This window comes from Aulonocara stuartgranti (assembly GCF_965226115.1).
Source record: "Aulonocara stuartgranti genome assembly, chromosome: 4".
Classification (NCBI taxonomy): domain Eukaryota; kingdom Metazoa; phylum Chordata; class Actinopteri; order Cichliformes; family Cichlidae; genus Aulonocara; species Aulonocara stuartgranti.
In genome coordinates, this window is record NC_138942.1 from 34,530,196 (window position 1) to 34,553,081 (window position 22,886).

The 22,886-nt window shown below is 44.4% G+C and overlaps 1 protein-coding gene across 14 annotated transcripts in view; it reads left to right on the plus strand.

Moving 5' to 3' along the window:
• Nucleotides 1-22,886, plus strand: part of nfixb (nuclear factor I/Xb) — a 135,184-nt gene that overhangs the window by 93,447 nt on the left and 18,851 nt on the right. For 7 of the 14 annotated variants that reach the window (XM_082529186.1, XM_082529189.1, XM_082529190.1 and 4 more), the window contains 6 exons: nt 11,437-11,502; nt 13,282-13,356; nt 14,283-14,403; nt 14,660-14,695; nt 15,163-15,293; nt 17,637-17,711. In XM_082529186.1, coding sequence (XP_082385312.1) covers nt 11,437-11,502; nt 13,282-13,356; nt 14,283-14,403; nt 14,660-14,695; nt 15,163-15,293; nt 17,637-17,711 — 504 coding nt within the window. The remainder of the gene's footprint in view (nt 1-11,436; nt 11,503-13,281; nt 13,357-14,282; nt 14,404-14,659; nt 14,696-15,162; nt 15,294-17,636; nt 17,712-22,886) is intronic. The other 7 variants (XM_082529192.1, XM_082529185.1, XM_082529187.1 and 4 more) reach the window with 3 other exon arrangements.

A 22,886-nucleotide genomic window follows, 5' to 3' on the forward strand; every position in this document is an offset into this window, starting at 1 on the left:
ATTCTTAGACTCTACTAATGTAGTTTTGTGTGATTCACAGTTGAAAATAATCCTCAGTCATGTTATAGTGGGTGTGTCAGTTCATCGTCTGTCTGAAACAAGCTGCTACAGTTGCTTTCTTCTGATTGGCTGCCTCTGGTCAGCAAAATATTTTAACAACAGGTCCGCTCTCTGTGACATCATACAGAGCCAAAGGTAGAAAACTGTCTGAAACCTGAGCTGCTGGCTGTGAGTATTTGTCCATGTTTAATGTGATCATCCACATTTGTAACAGCAAGTCAAGAAACGAGACAAAGTCTAAAAGGTGCCAAACAAGAGACTTGAAACTGCACAGGTGGCTGAGCTTGGGTTTATTACTGTAAACCAAACATCCTTCACGTTGCACACAGTCATTTGTATCACTATTAATATAAAATATTGATTAGCGTACCTTTAAGTGTCTTATAATTGCAGTTGATACTGTGATTGGGTGCATATTCCCAAAGCAATTTGCACAAATCTGTTGCCAGCTACCAAAATCAATTCTGATAATTGTACATGTGGGAGCCTTTTGGGGACATGGATGACGGTGTGTGCGCCTGGGGATGTCATTTCCCATCTTGCACAGGTTGCTTTGCCTGTTTTCCGGCGTTACGACTTTTCGCCGCATGAATTTGTCCACTGTGGGTCTGCTGCTGAGAATTTGTCACGAGGGGATTTGATGCAGCGGGGGAATGGCGATCAAATGTGAAGCCAAAAGTTCATAAGGTCACACTTTGAGCTTTCCCCAGTCCAAACACACAGGGGCGACGTTTGAGTGACAGGTCACCGTGATCTGCCCGGTGCTTGTCAAGGATTTGGGGAGGATAGTTTGCGATGTTTGGCTCCTGGCAAAACGATGGCACTGCCTTGTGGTGGCTGTGGTGCGCTGTGTGTTTGCTTTTCCTCGTCTCCCCCGTAGTGCCGGGTTTGATGGTGTCTGCTCCCTGGCTGGTGCCCGCCGTACGCTGCCTTCACTCCCCCTCCTCGTACCCTCCTCTGCTCTCCTCTTCTGCTCTGCCAACAAGTCTCTCTTTCTTTCTCATTCCTTCTTTTATTCTCTCTGCTCACGTCTTTCTTGGCGAGGCAAAACGTTCCCACAGCTCTCACAATCCCCCCAGCCCCCACCTCACCCCCTCCCTTTCTCTCTAACCCCCTCTTTCTCATCACTCGTTCCCTTTCTTCACCCCACTCCTCTTCTTCTTCTCTTTCATTCACTTTTTTGTCATTTTCTGTGCCCCCTTCTTCCCTCAGACTGCCTCTCTTCCCTCCCTTTTATTTTTGCCTTTTCTCCTTCTATTCCTCCTCCTCTGTTTCTCTCTCTCCTCCATTCCCTGGCACGAACTGGCATCACATGATGCCCATTCCCACTTGTGCCCAGACCCAGCCCCACTCACACACACAAACACCCACATGCATGTGCATATATCACAGGGTGGCTGATGTCTTTCATTCAGCCCTGTGAACCTCAGTGCTGTACGTTGTCTGCTTAGTTCTGTTTGTATGAAATTTAATATATACACACATCATCAGTGCAGTTTAAACAATTCTTCCTGTGCAAAAAGCCTGCATGGACATGGTGCATTTTTCACTATATGTTTATTGTCCGTGTCATCGCGCTGGCTTCGAGTATTATCAACATGTGATCAGAAACACACAAGAGGAGGAAATGCAGGGAAAAATAATAGTAGTTGTCAGTTTGTGGGTAGAGAGGTATGAAGCTAACATGCAGCACGTCCGCTGTGAAAAAGACACAGTTGTGCTGTATTTTGGAGACACAGATATTTCATTTGGTGGTCGTAGTTTCGACTAAAGTCCAATATGCCCGAGAGCTTTCACCTCCTATCTTTCTAAAGCCACGGCAGCCCTGCTGAAATCTTTCCCACTGCTTTCTCTTCCCCTTGCAAGAGGCAGATTTCTTTAGCATGTGTTGCTGCCTTGTGGCCCCCACTGCCAACAAGTGACATCTGCTGGCCAAATGGAGGAATGACACCTCACCATATGCATTTTCAGTTTCCACGTGAACATTTGGATAGGTTCAGAAATTCAGAGACAGACTATTATTCAGACAGAGAGACTAACAGCCACAGATTAGAAAACTAGCCTCAAATCGCTCGATGGTTTTCTTTGCCCTTTTTACTCTTGCGTTTACCCCGACAACAAGCAGGGCTCTTTTTTGTTTTTGTGTTTCTCCCTCTGTGTCGCCTGGTCCTCCCTCCCTGCCCACCTCTCCCTGTACATCGCAGCTCATCAGCATAGGCACAGATAAAAGATAAAAGAAACAGGGCAGAGGGAGAGAGGAGGGGGTATCCGTGGGCAGCCAGCCAGCCCCCTCCATCCCTTCTACCCCCTGCCCTCTTCTCTCTCCCATGGTTGATTCCCTTTAGGCCCCTCTCACCCCTTCTCACCCCCCTCTCACCCCCTGGCTCCCCGGCTCTGTGTGGCGTTGGCAAAGAGAGGGCGCAGGCGGCACACAGACGGCCACGCAGATGGGCAACGGGCAAAGCAGGGCTGCCTCCCCACACCTGCTCCTTGCTGGCACAGGGCTCGGCCAGGCGGCCACGCAAGCACACACACGTACACACAAGCGCACACACACTAGTGCGCACACGTACAAACACAGATGTGCATCTTACACAGAATTATCTCTCTTAATTTATTGAACTTTCACACGTATAGAGAGAATCGCGGGGAGCGCGCACATGCAAACACTCCCACGAAGCGATGCACGCACTGCACACGCGTGTTTTAATAAAAGAACGTCGTCTGCCTCCCACACTCTGCTGCTCAGCCTGTCAGTCACAGATGTTTACACGCTTATCTCCAACTGTGCCTCAACACGTGCGCTCCAGAAATCTTTGCACGTATACAATATCATAAACATATATAAGACACAATCTCACACGCAAAAGCCAACAAGTGAGGTATTTATAGTGTCACACCCACACATTCACACTTCAGCACTAGCAGCACTGAAACACATTTCACAATTAATCACATCGCCCCATGCTGCGCTGTCACATGGAGTTACATGCCAGACATTCAGAGATGCACTATTGTCACTTACACACTGAATGTGGGCACTAAGATTGATTTTATGTAGACTTGGAAAAATGTTTTTAATGTATCAAAAAGATGGGAAGTCGTAAGCGCACTAGCCTGTAAGAGGTATTTTGTGCACCGCCACATTGCCAGAGGAATTGCCAGAGCTGGAAGCTGCTGGTTTAATAGGTAGGGTGTGGATATGGAAGCCAAATAAACTTCCCAGGAAGGCGCCAAAAATAGCTGAAAGGAAAACCCATCCTGAAACAGCAAACCCCTGTGTTATTCTTTCAATTTCTAGAAACTCTGGCTTGATTTGTAAACAGAAACGTGCTGCTCCATTGACAGTAAATGAGCTGTCATTACAGTCGTATAATGCAGGGTAGTTTCACAAGGATGGAGGCGGCTTTTCATTATAAATCTATAAATCGTTATAAATCAGTGACTGAGCACTTTCAGAATCTTTTTCCTTGATGCGTCAAATGTTGCATTTTTGTGACCTTTTTTTGTTTCTTGTACTGTAAAGTCTGCCTTATTCCTATTTATTCTATTTATCCCCTTTGTATATTTTATTTATATTTGTCTCTGTATTTATATATGTGTGTGTGTGTATATATATATATATATATATATATATATATATATATATATATATATATATATATATATATATATATATATATATATAACAGTTCTGTAACTGTAACTTCGGTCGTTGCTGTGCTTTTTGGAAGTCGAATTTCCCAGAGGAACCCACCCGAGGGATTAATAAAGTTCTATCTTATCTTATCTTATCTCTTATCTTATAGCGTCAAGGTTTAACATGTTTCCTGTGTGCCAAACACTCCTTTAAAAAAAGACAAGGCAGTAAAAGCACAGCACTCGAGTGGAAAACTCCGAAGTGCCGAAACCTGCAGTTCCCCTCTGTCCACATGAGGGTGGCTTCCAAAGCAAGTCAGTCCCCACAGACTCCCGTGTTACGACGTCCAACTTCAGGTATGAAATCAACACGGTGCGGAAAACAGATTTCATGTTTAAAGTTCCTTTTGACCTCTAACACCTGTACAGAGGTAAATCACCAATGTTGACTTGGGTGTAAAGTTGTGGCTTCTGTGATTGATTGACGAGCGGCTGCAGATGCAGGCAGCTGTAGCCTGCAGGTGTTTTCGACATCTCACCTTTGCTAATTGAATTCACTGGTACAAGAAATTAGTACTCCAGAGTAAAAACAGTTTCTCCTTTTCCATTAGTCTGTCACTTAGCATCAGCGTGTTGAAGCTGTACAGCATTAGCTGATTCCTTAGCACTCTACTGTCTTGTTTAAATATGGTTGCTTCTGGCTCCACAACAACAGTCACATTAGCTACATCCACTTTTTTGACTCATAAATGGGCCACTTGTGCATTTTATCACTGCTTACAGGTCACATTGTCCTTAAACAGAAGATGTGGTAAAAGCACAGAGCTCAAGTTTATCTCTTTCATCAAGCAAACAACACATTTCTTTAGTAACTGGGACTTAATTGATACAACACTGGAGCACCGTAACCAGAGTTCATTCTATAAATGTAGAAACTTCCTTCTGCATGTAACATTTTAGAGATAAAGAGATTTCACATTGAGAGTCATTAAAAAGCGAAAGACTGGATTTGTTCAGGCTGTTCCAGATGTCCTAATAGCTCAGCAGGAAGAACCACAATGTTCTCACCGTCCCCTGTTATTATCCTGTTACACTAAACTGTACACTAATGAAACTAACTCCTGTTAATTATCCAGAGCGCTTTTTGGTAAAAGTGGCATCCTCTCACACACTCACGCTTTTTCTGAACCGAAAGGTGGCCACAGTGAGCTGAGGTCACTCACGGGACAGATGACACTGTACCAGCGCAGCCAGCGTCCAATAAGAAGCCCCCGTGGCTTAAAAACCAGGCTCAACATGAGCTTTTCTAGTGGAAGATTGAAACACAAGGGGGGGGTGGGAGCAGCGCCGGGGCGATCAGGAGGCAGTGACTAGTATTCAGAAACTGGAAAACGAATCGGCCTATGAAAACGGAGGGGAGGGGGGGAGATGTGGAGAGGATGAAGGAGGTGGTGGAGGAGGAGAGGAAGAAAAAAAAGGAGGTTGAAATGAAGTCCAATAAAAGAGCCGAGTGAACATCTGTGTGGGATAGCCGTGGGGATTAGGAGGGTTTGGAACATTTTAAGCGCATTAAAGATTAAAAAAAAAGGTCAGAATGTTTAGCAACACACCGATAAACCTCTTAAGCGAAACCCAATTGGGGAGGCAGTTCGGTTTCTTTATCCAGAGGCTGGTGGATGGGGAGTGCGGGTGGAGAGAGGGGTTGAGGCTGCGCAGCTACGCTTGTATATGTATATGTCAGTCAGTGCAGTCGTGCTTTCTGCTTTACTTCAGTCTTCCATTTGCAGGCAGCCGTACCTTTGTGCAGTCTCCGTTGTATTTAGTGTTTCTTTGTGTAGATCTGTGTTTTATCCGTTGCGGTCCAGTCAAGGCCTCGCTGAGAGCAGATCCTTTGCTGAACTCTGGAGGGAATGACGGGGTTTGTATGTACCAGCAGGCCTGAACTCTGAAGAGTGAAAGAGAGAGACATCCAGAAAAAAAGGAGGCAGAGGAAGCTGAGGTGGAGCGAGGGGGGTTACAGTGTGAGAGTGAAAGGCAGCGGCGAGACGGAGATCAAGGAGGGAGAACAGTGGTAGACTTGTCCACAGACTTCTGCAGTAGTCAGAGGAAGAGGCCCCTATCATTTGACTGTGAACTGAACCATGTCAGGGGAACTATCCTTAAATGACACGCAGAGGGTGGAGACAGAGGAAGTCAAAGGATCTCAGGCTGCAGCTACATCCACAGATTCGACTGTGGATTAGAATTTCTCACTTTTACTCTCAAAATTCGTTCCAGCTTCATTTAAATGAAACACTTTAAAGATTTAAATCTGTATTTTTAAGGTATTTAAAGGGAAGCGGCGTAGTATTGAATTTTCATTACCAGCATGTGGACTTTCAAGGCTGGAGCTCCGCCTCCTCAGTTTTCCACAATGCAGCTTCATAGCATCGCTTTGTTAAACCCTCTTTGCGCACCTGTACTCGTGCTTTTCTGTGTTTCTTTAATTGCATTTGCAACGAATTATTGTCGGTTTAACGTGAACGTGTGAAGACAGACGTGCTTTGTTAGGTATGATCGCTAAGCTAACGGCTTTTTATGATCAGTCTCTGCTAAGAAGTAGCATGTAGAGTTATTCTCGGTACATCTGTAGCTGTGTTTTTGTGTTAATCTGGTTATTTCTTTCTACAGATTTGGTATTTTAGTGCAGGCAGTCACAAAGACAGCTGAGTGAAGGCCCCGAAAAGCATCTGATTCTCATAAACAGGATGATAATACTGACTATTACAATAACTTGCTTATGGAAATATTTGCACTCGCCTTCGAGTTTAACATCCAAAGGACGTTATATTTTATCTCTAGTGCTGGACTGGTGATGGTAGCTTTATAGTCTCTCATCAGTCTGCAAAATCCCCCTCACTTAGTGCACATTAGATTACAGAGGGCCTGTTTGCTCACGTGTGCTTGTGATGCACAAACAAACACTCTAAGCCGTTCTGTAAATTAGCAAAAAGTGTGCAGCGTGCGCTCGTATATGAATATGCACGTCGTAAATGAGTCCATTAGCGCTGGCAGTGGCTGCCTGCGCACTAAGAGGGGAGCACGTCTATGTGATTTTACATTCAAGTGTCACTTAATGATTCCAGATTGCGTAATTGTGTATCCGTGCGTGGTGTTGTTTTGTTTTTACGTGTATGATGAATGGAGCGATTGTGCAAGTGTGGTTTCTGAGTGTGTGTACATTAGCCTGGGTGTGAGTTCGTCTGCGTCTGCAGTGTGACAAATGTATAGCCAGTGTTAACTTTTACATAGACTCTACTGGAGTACATTAGCAATAATTGTACTGTATGTTGAGCAGGAAACAAAGTGAAATGTGTGTGTGCATGTTGGTGATTAGAGCGATAGCATGGTGTATTAGATGGCCTGTGTGTGTGTGTGTTATCTCTAGCGGGGTGTGTGCAGGGGGCCTTGGGGCGACTGTGTGCAGGAGATAAGGGTGATTCATCTGTGTTTGAATGTTGTGTTTTTGTGTGTGTGTGAGCATGTTTGTGCTTTGGAGGCATGTGCATCCATGTTTGGAGTGTGCACATCCGAGCACTTGAACCAACACGTTAATAAAAGCGGTCACATGTGCTCCTCTGCGTGTTATAGGTGTGGGCACACACAAATGTTGCAGTGGGGATGGGAGGCCTGCTGGCAGTGATTTCTCCCTGCACGGTGGTCTTATATGACTGTATAATAATACACAACTGCTATTGTTTACCAGGAGCGTAGAGCGTCTTCTTTCTTTAAGGGCATCACACCCCCTCCTTACTGTACTCCTGTAGAGGCACCTTTGGGCACCTATTGTGCACCCACACAATGTATGTAAATATAGATGCATGCTTGTCACCGTGCCACGGATTACACTCCATCCATACACGTGCACATTTAAGAATGAAAGCACATAAAACATACAAGCACATACATATTGTGAAGTGCGTTCGTGCGTTAAATTAATATCAGACAAAGACATTTTTGCTTTATTGAACTAAGCAGAGCATGGGAATGACACATAATTATGCAAATACACAAACGGGAAATTAGGCAAGAATCAAATTGAACCAAAACTTAGTGAGACATGAACGTTTTTTTCCATAACGTCTTACAGAGTGGGATTGTTTTTTATAGCTGCTTTACACAACAATCAAGAATGCCACTAGATCCAGGATATTAACCTGCTAGTATCTCTGTGTGTACCGTAAACATAAGAAATGTTAGCAAACCTGGCATAAAATATATATTCATACATTATTTTTAGATCTTTATTTCCCGCGTTATGTAACTGGAGGCCGAAACGCTGCTAAAATCCTCTGGCTGACTAAAATATTACACTTTTAAAAAGTTTATTTTGGCTGTATCTACTTAGCTGTTAGATAATATTAGCCATGTGCTAAAAGCTGCTGTATGTTATCCAAATCCTCCTGAATGATCCACATTCCAGTGTAACACTGACTTTGGCTTATAGAAATATAGTAGCACAAACCTCATATTTGATTTATTAGTGACAGCGCGAATGCTACATCTGTCAGTGTTTTCCTGTAGTTCATCTTGCTCACGTCTCCTAAAGTGCTCATTTCTTTTGTTCAGAAGTTAATTAAACACTAAACACATTTTTTGTCTTATCCATACTTTGTTTACTGTGGCCCGAAACAGTTAATGACTTAGCAAAGTTGTAGCCTTCAAGCAAGTAGTGCAAAAGTGCGTTACAATAAACCAGCTGAGGACGTCCGGCCTGCTTAGGTATGAGATATTTCAGGAACAACAGATACTACGGTAGGCACTCTACATGTCTGTGTTTATTATGTCACAGAATGCAAAGCATGCCTGACTATGGGATGGCATTTAGCTCAAACTTGCAGCGCACAGCTGGTCGTTGGGTCAGATTAATTTGATTATTAAAAGCTCTGAGGTTTGCACCTCCTCCAAAGGGCGTTTGCTTTGGTCCGAATCAGAGTACGATGACTACGTTCATGTTGGCAGAAACAACCTGCACCAAGGGAGGAAAAAAACAGGGGTCAGCTCAAATGGGCTAAACAGTGAAGTTGTGAAAACATCCTTGGTTATGGGTTCCTTAGTCTGTTGGTAGGGCGTCCAACCACACATGTGCTATCAGTCACTTTGCAGCTTTTTGCTAGCAGAGAGAATTGACAGTTATTTTTCTCTCCGATGTGGGCACGTGGTCTTAAAGGAGTCTGTCAAACAACATTTTTCTTCATTTTCCAACTTTCAGCCTTGAATACAATTCCTTTTATTATAATTCTTTTATTCATGTAGCGCCAATTCACAAAAAACAGTCAGTTCAAGGTGCACAAACATGGTACAATGTTAGAAAGAAACCCTAATAATCACATGACCCCCTATGAGCAAGCACTTGGTGACAGTGGGAAGGAAAAACTCCCTTTTGACAGGAAGAAACCTCCTGGTGCAAATGAAGCACAGTGATAGGATAACCTTGGTTCATTTGCTAACTGTTGTTAAACATTGCACAAGTTTTAAGGATAGAAAGCCACCCTTCATTTGCTGGAAACCCTCAAAATCAGTTTAAAGTTTGAGAACTTGTATTGTAGTTGCAATCACTTCATTTACATTTGAAATTCGGTGTATATGTCGCTGTGATTTAACAAGAGAAACAGGAAAGTTCTCAAAGCCGAGCCTGGAGAGTTAAACAGAAGAACTCCTGATACAGTAAAGCAGGCGTGTGACAGAGTGGCTGTGCGGCCACCGCTCTGCGTTGTGCCAAGAGATACTTAAACAAAACAACACATTGAGCGCATGCCAGGAAGCTATATTATTATCTTCATTCGAACTAATTGCCAGGCCAAACAGCGACGCATATGCACACACAGGCTTCAACAACCACTCATCATTAGGGACTGTGGTGTGCCATCCACGTTGTCATGACAACAAGGCAGTGAATTTTGGCTTGGATGCTGTCACACAGGGCAAGAGATTTTTCTGAGGCACGCGGGTTTCAGAGGTTTTGACTGTTTGCTGAGGGTTTGTCGGGATGAGCGCTGCAGCGATGAGAAAGGCCTCAGGCTTCCTCCAAACATCGCCTCGTTTACCTTGGAGGACTCTCTTTGTGTTGCCCTTTGCACACTTCCTGTCGCTTTACGAGTGCGTCTGATATTTGTGATCAGCTGTCGAACTCTAACGGCCTATTAGCGTAGGCGACAGGATACTCACAGGATTGTAAACAAGCGTCCCTTTACTCCATCAGCGTCGCACGTCCTCCGTAGGTCTTTTTATCTTTAAGACCACTGGGGCTGTGTTTGAGAGTGAGTGTGCTTTGCAAGCATGTGTGTCTATTTCTGTGTGTGTGTGGGTGTGCCGTCAGCTAGCAGGAATGCATGGGTACCGCCAAAGCTAAGATGGCTGCCAAGCGCTAAGATGGCTGCCAGGATTCCACAGAGCGACAGCGCGCAAGAGAGAAAGAGACAAAACCAATGTGAGAGGAACTGAGGGAGAAAGACCTGAAGATGGACTCTTGTGCAGAATGAAGGACGAGTGTTGCGAGAAGGAAAGAAAAGAAGCTCTTCCTCGTGTTTCCCTCTTCCCAGAGCGATGAGGTGCTTTGGGTTTCTTTTTGTTTTCCTGCTTTTGGCACGCGACCGACAGGGTGAATAGTGCACCAGTTTGCTGGCACGTAACGCAACACTGCCACCCAAGATTAGGACACTGATTTGGGTTTAGAAGATGTTGAGATTGGGGGGCCTAGTAGTGGCTGCAAGGGGGCCACGTTTTGGATTGGGAGTCTTGGCCCAAGACGCCCTTAAAGGCTAAGTGCTTTGGAGTAATTGGCCTGAATGGTATATATGATACAACCATAAAACTCCACAAGGGTGCATTACACATCCGAAGAAGAATGGCAGCCAGCGAGCCAAAGAAAAGCAGCTGAAGCAGACGACTCTCTGAGCGCCTTCGTGTCCCTATAGATGGAAGCAATGCAGGAGATGCAATCCAGACAAAGTGCACATTTGACTAGTCAGTGTGGGCTGTTGAGGTGACACATCTGTCACTTTACCTAACTTTTTTACCTAGTGTTTGTAGCTGTGTGCACATGCAAACATTCAAGCGCCGAAAAGTTAGGTACACAAAGAGAGAAAAGATTTTTTAAGGTGATTCAACTCCAAATGATGCATTTCTAAAAGTTCTTGGGACCATTAGCACTCTGCCCAACATGAATGGTGAGTTTGAGTACTTGCAAGAAACAAAGATACAAAAACAGTTGAGTTATACACAGCAGTACCCAGAATACAGGAACGCACACGTTCAAAACCGCGACTCAGAAGCAGAGGTTTGTTTCTTAGGAACACTTGAGCCAGTTTACACTGTATTCAGATTCTATATTTTAGAAGGTCTTTCAAAAAAATGGCAAAGACGGTGCATCAATACCCAGAAATTACACGTACGCTGAGTTAATTGTTGGCATTAAAAATGTTTTGGGGGATTTGTAGCACTTTACCAAACATACACTAAGGCTGTGAGTACGATAATGACCAGATAAGAATCTACTAACGGTACTCTGAGCCTCGACCGAGTGCAAATATCTGCCTTTTTAATCTCAACACGTCTGTCCGTTGTCAGTGAAAAGAGTTTACCATATAGTTTCTCAGGAGACTCCTCTGTTCTTTACCTGCCCCCTCACCTTGGTCAGTGTCCAGACATCTGTCCACCTGACTCACCATCTTTCTTTCTTTTTCTCTCTCTCTGCAGAACAATCAGGACAATCAGACAACTCAAACCAGCAAGGAGACACAGATGTGAAGCCCCCACCAAACGGTAGGTTTACAAGTGCACGTTCCATTAATCTCACTCTACATGTGCAATTATTAAAAAACATACCTGTGCCTGCACGCAGTCACACCTATACAGTCATGCATGCACATGTATGTGCATTAGCCCTACACGCGGGCCTCTGTGCCTGTGCAAGTGCGTCCCAGCAGAGTTGGATCTAAGTTTATTATGGTAAGGCGAGCTGATGGTGCTGTAGCGTGGGGGCTGTGCTGGGTTTGTGGCAGGCCGCTCATAAATCACACTGACGTTCTTGGAAGATGGGAACCACATGGCCGCTGCCGAAGCTGAGCGCTGACCTCATGCGCTCTCCCCGCTGTGGTTAACCCCGGGCAGGGATGGAGTGAAGGAGCGAGAGGAGAAGAAATAAGGAGGGCTGAAAAGAACTGAATGAAAGAATGAGAGGCGAAGGGAGAAGGCGTGGGGGGGAGTGATGGACAGACAGAGGGAAGGGGGAGAGAAGGGTGTGGATTTAAAATGGATTCGGCCCCGGAGCCATAAAGCGATCCGCTTTACACACAGCGTAATACGACATGGACAACATAGTGTCGCATACTTAAACTTTACTTGGAGAACAGAAGTTCAGAATGCAGCACATTTAATTTGTTTGTACCACTTTCACCTGTGACGGTGTGTTTCGTGTGTAGACATTTCACTTACCTCGCTGTTTACATTCAGTTTAAATAAAATAAGAATCAAAGATCAGGTGAGTTCACTAAGCTTCATAAAAGCCTTTTTTAAAGACTTTTATGAAGCTCCTTATGTGAAAACAAGGTTCTTACCTGTTGTCAGCTGATACCAGAACATTATCAGTCATCAGGTTTCTAGACACCTGACAAATATCAGTCCAGTTTATTATGTTAGCTGCAAATTTATCTGCACGTTCTGCTGTCTGGCTCGTTGCTAGCTTAAAGTGATTTTGCATCTTACAGTATTTTGTTTCTTTTGTTTGTTTTTCTCTTTTTAGGCCTTTGTGCTCAAAATCAAGAGTTGATGGCTAAAATGTTAGATTTAAGATTTAGGCCAAGGGTCAGCATATTGGTCAATCGTCAGGCAGCAAGCGTCGAGGGTTTGTTGTAGCTCATTTGAAGTCGAGTATTGTTCATACGTGTTATTGTCGATAAAAGCGACACGGTGCTGGAAACTAACACAGCTGACAAGCAGTCAGATGATCGTAACGTTGAAACTAAGAACTGTTAAGAAAATGTTCCACTGACAAAACCCATCACAGGCTACAGCGCAGTGTAGTCGACTGAGAAGAAATGATGACTGTAGTTGTGAAACTTCAACACAAGTTATAATCAAGGTTTTGGTTACAGTCTCAACAGACTGAAAGGACAGATGTGCGAGGACGTGTGTATATCAGTGTTCCAGTACCTCTTATTAAACATGTGCACTTTATTATGCGTGCGCATGATATATACATGAAGATCGCAATGCGCAGCGCATCATCCATTACATAGCTGTCTGTGTGGAGATTACAGCCGCTTGTTGGATCTGATTGGTTGTGTATGTTGGACTGTCAACAGTCAAGAAAGTGAACACGTCCAAACCAAAGGCCTGTTGTACCTTATAGAAAACACATGGGCCCAGTGGATGACACCAGCAGTGTGTCAGGCCTTTCCACACGTGTTTTTCAGCCTCTTTCTGAGTGTGTGTGTGTGTGTGTGTGTGTGTGTGTGTGTGTGTGTGTGTGTGTGTGTGTGTGTGTGTGTGTGTGTGCATTCAGAGTGTAACTCACAAATGTCTCTTTCTCCCTTTAACCAGGCAACTTGAGTTTCCAGGACTGCTTTGTTACTTCGGGTGTGTGGAACGTAGCTGAGCTGGTCCGTGTGTCGCAGAGTGAGTCAACCACTGTCACCTCTCATTCTTAGTATATAGTTACTTATGTTATTATAAGTATATTACTCTATAACCTATTATAACTAGTAGTTTTGAGTAGCTGGATTGATTTGCATAATTATATCACTCGTACATTAACCTGCTAAGATCCGAACGTGCATTTTGAATTCCTCTTTGCTATCTGGCTCGATGGTGTTTGATAGAACGCTAAAAGTCACATTTGAGTAATGATGTGCAAAACTGAACACAGCAGCATTTTCCTGAGTACACAAACAAAATGAGAAACAACAAATGTTGAAAGAGCAAAATTTAGTATTGCGGTCTAGACCAGCCGCCCCCAGCCCCCGGGCCACGCACCAGGACCAGTCCGTGGGTCGTTTGGTGCCGGGCCCGAGAGTTGAGGCTCGAGTGTGAAATTTATGGTCTTCAGGGTTTTATCATTATTTTGTTATCATGTTTATCATTAACTCAGTGTCCTGTGTGTCATGAATAAATCTTTTTTTTGTGGTAGCTCTACTGGTTTTATTTTGTTGTATTTATCTGCGACACCTTAAAGGTCAGACATAAAGCGGTCTGTGGTTGGGGAAACGTAAAGGTTGGGGACCACTGGTCCAGACAACCCAAAATGTGATGTTCCCATATGTGGACACCAGGTCCTACGAGGTTGAATAGAAGTTTAGCAAAGTCCTGTAAACATAATCGTGTCAGTGTCTCCAAAAATGGACTAGTAAGGCTATAGAGACTTTGAAATGAGTACATTTGTAGTGCTACTGAAACGTCAGAGTTATCAGGAATCATCTTCTGCGAAGCTTAAACAAAGAACTGTTTCTGCAGTCGACGGCTCTCTCACACTTTCAGCTTTTAATTCTAGTTTTTTTCTATGATGTGTCTCTTTTCTCTCGTTTCCTCTGTGTGCATCCCCTCAGCCCCTGTGGCTACAGCGACAGGCCCCAACTTCTCTCTGGCTGACCTGGACAGCCCCGGCTATTACAACATCAACCAGGTGACCCTGGGGCGGCGCTCGATCACCTCCACCCCCTCCACCAGGTACACACGAAGCACTCGAAACGCTCCTTCTAAATCTAATTCTGCCACTTGCTATTCTTCATTCTCCAACCTCTGTACTGTGTTTCCTAATGCTTAGCCTGCTCTGCTTTTTGATCGTGATCTTTCTCTCTCCTTCCTCGTCACTAACCCTCCTCGTCCCCACTCATATTTCCCACCGATCTGTCTGTCACCCGTTCCTTGTTTGTGTCTGTTTCCCTCTCCTCTGCCGTCCTCTCCCGCTGATCTTACGCTGCAGGACTGAAATGGAGCTTTATGCAAGTCTCCCACGGAGGTAGTTACACTCATTACAGAATATCTCCCTTGATACTAATGTAGCACAGACCCCTGCATCACACAAAAGCCACACGCATGCTGTCCCACGTATACGCACACGCTGTACGTTCACAGCCCCTTTTATTTTATTGGTCACAGATGTATGCGTTTGTAGGAATGTGCAAACACACACAAAAATAGGCTCCGACATCACCAGGCACACTTTCTGCTTGCAGTTTCTAGCGCGCGGCTGCTTTGAGCCGCTGTAACATAATATGTCTGTAACATAATATGAAAACAAAATGTAGATAACTGAAGAGAAAAGGTGACTTTGTTTCATTTCCCTTGATTTAAGATGATATGACATTTATCAGTGTCCCCTGTACTAATTAGTTGTGCCTATTTATTTTAGTGGGAAACCCTGGCCTGCTTCAGATTGCTCTCATAATGAATCCCTTTTACTAATCTTTCTCCTTCCTCTCCCAGCTCCAACAAGCGCAAGTCCATTGACGACAGTGAGATGGAGAGCCCAGTGGATGATGTCTTCTACTCGGGCCGTTCCCCAGCGGCTGGCAGCAGCTCTCAGTCCAGCGGCTGGCCTAATGATGTGGATGCAGGTAGTCCCGCTGCAACTGCTGCATCAGATTTTGCACGCAATCCAGAAACTGTGCTGAGGTCCACATCAATTCAGAGGCAAACTTTAAACACTGGCTTCACCTTGAATCGTAAAGCCTTAAAAAAACAATTTGACATTTGGGGAAATACGTTTAGCTTCTGTAGTTTGATACTATTGTAATGTCTGTAGAGTAAACAAGAAGCAAGCACCAGCTGGTCAGCTTAGCGTAACTTTAAAAGAGGGAAACAAGCAGTCTGGTTTCAGCAAAAGGTCTCATTGCTAGCTGAGGTCATCAAAATGAGCATTATTATCTGATGTTATCTAGGCCTTGGTGCAGCGCCCAGTTCGTTCACATTATGAGGCAAGCCGCCTTTCTCCTGATTTATAAACAGAAGGTTTGGGCACTGACTTCGTTATTTGAGACAGCCATGTTTAATATGATCGTCTCCTCCTGTAACAGTGCATATGTGACAAAGCCCAAACTAGCCCCTCCACTTCCTGCTGTGTTTTGCTCATACTTACTGTGCAGCTATTAGAATGGTAACGCTCTAAATAACTCTCAGCAACGAGGCAAAAAGATGTATTTCCCACAAATGTTAAATTCCTGACTTGACATGGACCAGAAGCTAAAGCTAATTATGTTTCACCATCATACCCGCTTGCATCTATTTTGACTCTTCAATACTCGCCCCCCCCTCATTATCCCCACTTGCACCATCTTTCATTTTCAACTTCTAATCCTCTTATATGCCATACCTAAATGGACCCCCCACCAAAGCATCATTTCTCACATACAGCAGGGACTTAAAGAGCCAGTAAAAAACACATTTTCTCAGTTACTCTAAACAGTTTGTAGAGATTCGGGGGAATTTGCAGAAATTTCAAGGTCTTTTATTTCCATCGCTGGAAATTCTGCCATCATCTAATGCTTAATGCATTTGAAAATTGTGTTTGGAAATAGGAAAAATGTCTTTCCAGTACCAGTTCTTCAAAACAAACAAGGTTTATTTACATCACACCACTGTTGTGATGGGATACAGAAAGAAAGCTGATCCTGAAGCTATTGGATAAAAGACAGAAAAAAACTTTTTGTTCTGGCTGAACTGCCCCTTCAATCAGACCACAAACTGAGGATAGCCTGCTGTCTAGTGTTTGTTGTCTGACTGTGAGAATAGCTGCAGAGATGGACACATTTAGTTTTTACGGCATTAGAGCTAACATCTATTAAGCTCACCTCCAGGACTGAGTGCACGTGTGTGCGAGTGTCGTGCATTAGACTGCGAAACACAAACATCATCTGCTAAATGTTTAGCAACTTTGTTTTATCAAGTGGGTGTAACCGAGTCCTTTACAAATCTAACTTAAAGTAAACCCACTGTAATGACTGTAATGTTGCATGTGGTGTTCCTAAGGAGTACTTTGAGATTTTGGGAAATACAGCAATTTACATTATTGCACAGCAAAGAGGAAGCTGTGCTAGCAGCCAGTTAGCTAATGCAGTGCAGAGACTAATTGGTCATGTGACTGATGGGCTACTGTCACGTGACACCATTGTGTTTCTTGCTTCAGTTTATCTCGAGGTTATTAAATGAGAATAAGTGTTTGTTCTTTGTTTTGTGATAGGCTAACTGGCTTGTAAAGGGCCATGAGGGCAAATTGCTCTTCTCTCTGTTTTTGTTTCTTTATATTCATTTGTGAATCTCAGAGCTGTTGGTTGACTAGAGCCGAGCTAGCTGTTCTTTTATCTATTTATTTTTTACTGAGACAACATTAAGCTAACCAGGAGCTGGCTGCTTCAATGCTGACTTATAATACAGACATCAGAAGGCCACCAGTTTTATCATCCATCAGTATTTTGCTTATTTCCCAAAATGTTGAATTTCTAATTTTTGAGTATTCTCCAGATACCTAAAAGTTATACCAAAATCCTGAGCGGCACTACTCCAACCACCCATTCACATGCTGAAGTCATAGCCACTCACTCTTTGGGTAACCGCACTGTTAACCATCATGATGGTGATCACGTCAAATGTATTTTCAATAGACTTAACATATATCTCTTGGGTGTCGTATTTGGCTTTGGGGATTTTGTTAAATTGCTAAATTTTCATGTATTCTCCGTCCCTCCCACTCACATGCTGCCATTTTAATACTGCCAACAGTAATGATGTAACTATTTTATAGACACTTGCTGCACTCTATAACATTAAAATCCCCTATTGCCTATTATTTAACCAGCCCTGTTTCTCTCTCTCTCATTCTTTCCATCTCTTTCGATGTCTCTTTTTCTCTCCTCCCCTCTTCCATTGTTAACTCTTCCCTTCTCCCCTGTTTGGCCTTTCAGTGCAGCACCATTTGGCCAGTGTGCAGGAGAGGAAGATTAAGCATGAGAGCGATGGAGTGCAGTTTCCTTACCATGGTTAGAACAACATTAAACATTATACTGTGTTCATGTATACATGCTCTACCTCCGCTCACACCACCCTCAGCTTGTGTACATCTCTTTCTGTCCTTTCTTCAAATCTGTGAGTTCTCAGAGCGAATCTGGGTTATTTTTCATTTGTCCCTCTCTTCTCTTCTCTTCATCCCTCTGTTTGTGTCCTGTTCTCTGGCTATGCTGCTGCTGGGTGGGGTTGTGTTTCTACCAGATGTCTGCTGTTGTCCATTGTGGGTTCACCAAAGCCTTTTGGTAGCCCAGTAGCTCCATAACATCTTCCGCCTGTCTGCCTTAAAGATGTAAATCTGTGAAAGAAATGTGATGTCTAGGAGGATAAAGACGTCTCTGTGGCATTGAGAACATGTCTGAATGCTCTTATACTGATGTAAACCCTAGTCTACATATGCAATTAGGTGCATTATCATATCTGAAAAACCACAGACTGCAAACCGAGTTTGCGAGGTGGTATGAGTTTGTCAGCGGCGTTCAGCTGAGTGCCTTGGGTGTTGTAATTTTGTTGTTGAGCCCGGAGAGAGAAAGCGAGCACTGAAAGACACAAAGAAGGAGGAGCGGGGTGTGTGAATGGGGGTTTGCTGCTTCGTCCTGCCGGTTGTTTAGACAGAGCTGTTGAGTGGCGTCCCACCTGCTGTAGGCCTGACTCAACCATCTCTGAAAGACAGCGCAGGAAAAACAACATACGACCCAAACAAACAAGACTAAAGGCACTCAGGTGTGTCATCAATGCACAAGGCGCCTTCTGTCTGCGAGACATGCTTACTCACTAACGCGCACATTTACAAATGACATGCAGACACATGCGTACGCGCACAGAAAACTAAATTTAAGCGCCTTCTCTGATTTACATTCACACACACATAAGCACGCTCCCCAGTCTGGAGAGGAGCAGCGTTCCGGTCCAGATGGCGCCTCCATGTGTCTACAGCGAAGGGAGCTACTGGGTTACAGCAGACATCTGTTCTGGTGATGGTGGTGGTGGTGTTGGGAGTGAGAGATGTGGAGAGGAGAAGAGGGGCGGAGGACAGGGGGAGGGGGGTGGGGGGAAGGAAAGGGGAGAGTCTCCGCCTCTGCGTGCTCAGAAGGTGATTCTCTACCTGAATGAAAAGCTCTGAGGCATAGCAGGTGATCATGTAATTCATCATTAAGTCCGCTGTCTCCCGCTCAGCTCTGCTCCGCTCTCTCCTTCTGCCTGCTTGCTGCTGCTGCTCAGTGGTGGGAAAGCCCACTATCAGCCTTTCAGTAAGGGAAGGAGGGGGTGGGTTTCCCGTGTATTTGTGATTTTGACAGAGATTACAAGCTAATTATCTGGGCATTAAATCGTCATGTGTGTGGCTGTCTTGCGGAGGTGTCCTTGCGCTGAATCTTAGTGTTTACGAGCGCTAATGTTGCGCGTGGCAGCGAGTATAATGAGGTGCTTTGCTCTGCTGATGTACACTGTTGTTCCTCGCTTACCTGAACGAGGAGTGCACGAGATCTGTCGTCTCTCTGTTGTGCGCGCGCACATGCTAGTGGACCAGTTCTGTGACAGTTAGGGGGTTTGTGTGGTCGCCAGCTTGTTAGCATGGCAAGACTACAGGGTCATGGGAGCAATTGGCTGCCAGTCTGTTAGCGCAGCGTGCCAGGAGCAGGACACAGAAATAACGTAGAACAAACAACTGTGTATGTGTGCGTGCGTGCATATGTGCAGACACACACGCGCTCTCTCACGCACAGATTAAGAGAGAGATCAGAGTAACTTCTGTTAGCTTTATCAGACAAAGCTTTCATTGGGCATCTGGGCCTCATTTGCTGCTCCTCACTGAGAAGCCGCATAGATAGATATTTCAGCAAGATAGCGACTAATTAGGGAATATCACAGAGACTAAAAACAATATGTATAATTTAAGGCTGTTTGTGCATAATAAGCTGGTTATAATTAAAGTTGGGATGTGGCAGCACAGAGTCTTGCCTATACGTCCAACAGAGGAACTGCAGCCAAACAGGCTTTGCTGCAGGGACGCATTGAATACACAGCATGTTTACATTCAGTCTCTGTGGCTTTAACACCATTTAAATTATGTCTTTTCATGTGTGTGTGTGTGTGTGTGTGTGTGTGTGTGTGTGTGTGTGTGGGGAGAAAGTTGAAGAACTCAGAAGTTACAAATTCATTTTATAAAATTAGCTAAACCAATGCAGAACCAGAGAAATGAACATTTTCTAAGACTTCCAGCCAAAGACTAGAGCTGATCTACAGAGAGCCATCCCTGTTTAACCCGTTCAGCTGAACATGGCTGCAGATAACCTGTGAAGAGACAGAGCCCTGCTAAAACCATTATTTAAACTTGCATCTACACAAAAATGCCCACAAGTATCAGATATTAGTCAAAATTAGGCATATCATGTCCTTTTATTTCCATTACGTTGAAACCAATCGTGATGGGAGACGTTTTCAAAGGATAATAAAAATGAAAATTACATCAAAACAGAAACGCTGCTGTTTGTGGTGGTCAGCTGCTTTCAGGTTGCTGCTGCAAGAAATCCTGCGCAGCTGCTCATTTGATGTGTGAAATAAAAAAGACACATGCTCACGGTGCTACGACAGTGACATCTCTGATACTCCCAAATAGTATTTTATTACAATTTAAACCCTCAAATAAAAAAAATCTGAACATGGAGCCGTATCTGTGGTCTCGACTCCTTCAAAGATACTCCAGAGCCTGATTGATTCTGCACGTCTCCTGAGCACCGCTCATCATTGGGTACATCCTTACGTACTACTCCTTGAGATTTGCCACAAAACTAAAACCATCTGCCTAACATGCCAAACAGCTCTGACCTGTTGGGGTATGGACAGGGGACCTCATTGGGTGCTGTGATGCTCTGTCATTTTACAATTTTAAGACTTTGGAGGCTTGAAAATTTGAGCTCTTACGTTTCTTGAGCCATTCGTGAGGAGTTTGGCAGGCATGCTGCCTGCCAGCAGGGAGTACAGTAGTCATCACGAGGGAAAGGGTGGGCTTGGTCTGGATCAACGTCGTGGTGGGTAATGCATGTCAAAGTAACAGCCACATGTATGACATCATCCAAAGTTTCCAGCATAATATTACATTTTAATGGCATTATAAATGTTACTCACTTCACTTGCCAGTGATTTGAAAGTTCTGGCTGATTGCTGAATATTCCACAGTCTGTTAACAGTAGATTGCAGCTTTACTGTACTAGCTGTAAATTGGTTGTAATATGCCCCCAAGAAAGCATCACCAGATGGATGATATTTGTCTCATAAATCTATCGGTGAATAAAGTGCATCTCACCCTCCTCGCCGTGTCCGCTCCTCCCACCTACTCGTGAAGTCACGTGACGTGCCTATCTGAACATAAGTGCCAGCACCCACCTTTTTCTGTGCTTATAGGTGCCCACACAAGCACAGCTGCACCCGTGGTGCCTGTGAGCATTGTGGCTAAATAGTAATAAAACATTTCCCAGTTTAGCATTTAAGAAAAAGCTGTTTAGAAATCTGCTGTGTTAGACTTTACAAGCTCAGCTCATAAAATCTATTTCCACATCTCTCGGGCCGTGTTGAAATGATCCACGTCTTTATTCGAGTGTGTTTTTTTTATATGTGTGAATATTGTGTCGCTTAGTAGTTTACGGGCGTCCTTCTCGCCAAGGTTGTTTATCGCTCTATTCTTTCAACCAAATGTGAAGCAAAACACGAGCTCCGCATGTTCCAGAGAAAAGTAATGAGGTCTGTGTGTCCATGCTGATGTACTTTTCTGTACTTTAACTTCCTCATTATTCTCTGTTTTATGGATTTTTTTCTTTCCAGAGTTTTATTTCAGTTTATATTCAACATTGCGGTTCCACGCAGAGGTCAGATACACCATTTGGCACCGTTCCTCAAACCCAGAAAGTCTAAATTGTGCCTTTGGATTACCACACATCAAAATAAATTCCCTCAGCACCCACCACACAAGGCCTTGATCACAGAAGAGAGCCTCTTTTATCTGTAGCTCTCACACTTTTGGCCATGTTTCTGGTCCGCTGGTGAGCTGGGCCTATACTTTGTGTGCCCCTTTTTGCCAAACTAAGGGATATTTCATGCAGGCTTTTAGCCTCGGCCGACATTTATAGACAAGGGGGGACACTTTAATATGTTTGTCTGTGTGTGCCGGCCATGCCGTCACCGCTCCGCTCCTGCTTAACTTCTTCCATCTTTCTACAGCTCTGCCATCTAGCCTTTACTGGCAGTTCGCCCGGTGCTTACCACCCAGCCTGAGCAGCTTGTGTGTGTGCGCGCGTCTGTGTGTGTGTATATAAGTTCAAGCACGTCTTTATGAAATACTATAAGTCAGTAACATAAAATACCTGACAGTCAGATATGCAGAAGGGCACTACATCAGAGGATCCATTGATGTATGTTCTGGCATGCTCGTCTGCAGCTATATGTAGTTGCACAGCTCATGCTGGCATTGAATCGAAAGCACAGTCTGCCCCAGATATGAGGCCATCCAGAATCCCATTCATTCTAAAGAGGCATCCTGACAAGTGCAGTGAGTAGGTTGGTTGGCATGTTTGTTGACTGCGTTCCTGAAGTTCTCTGTAGCGACGCCGGGCTCTGAGAGCGTTGTCGTGTGGGATTAGTCGGGTAGTTTGCGCCTCACAAAGGAGACCGTTTGATTAGATTTCAGTGGTTAAAGTAAGCAGGGGGATTGCTGTGTTGTTCATACACTCAGTGGTGACCATAGTTGAACTGCTATTGCATTTCCCAGCTCTCCTCTGTCCTGACGCTGTGCCCCAGCCTCTCGACCTGAACCCGACCCACCCCTTCCCCTCTCCCGTCACCTCCCTTTGCTCTGAACCCCCGCTGCTTCGAACCATGGCCTCTCACCGGACCCTGCCCTCAGCCCCCAGACACGGTACAGCCCGCTGACTGTACAGACACAGAATAGACAGGTTGTGAGGACCCATCTGTATGTTAAGCCAATCAAACAAATCAATGAATGAATCAGTCGATCAATCCATTGATTTCAGTCGATCATAATCATTTGATTCTTGTAATCAAATCTGACAAAGTCTGATAAATTTCTTTTTCTTTTTTTGAGTAGAGTCAAAGTAAGAAAAGGAGCCATGTTTGATTAAAACCTCGTCTCTGTTCTG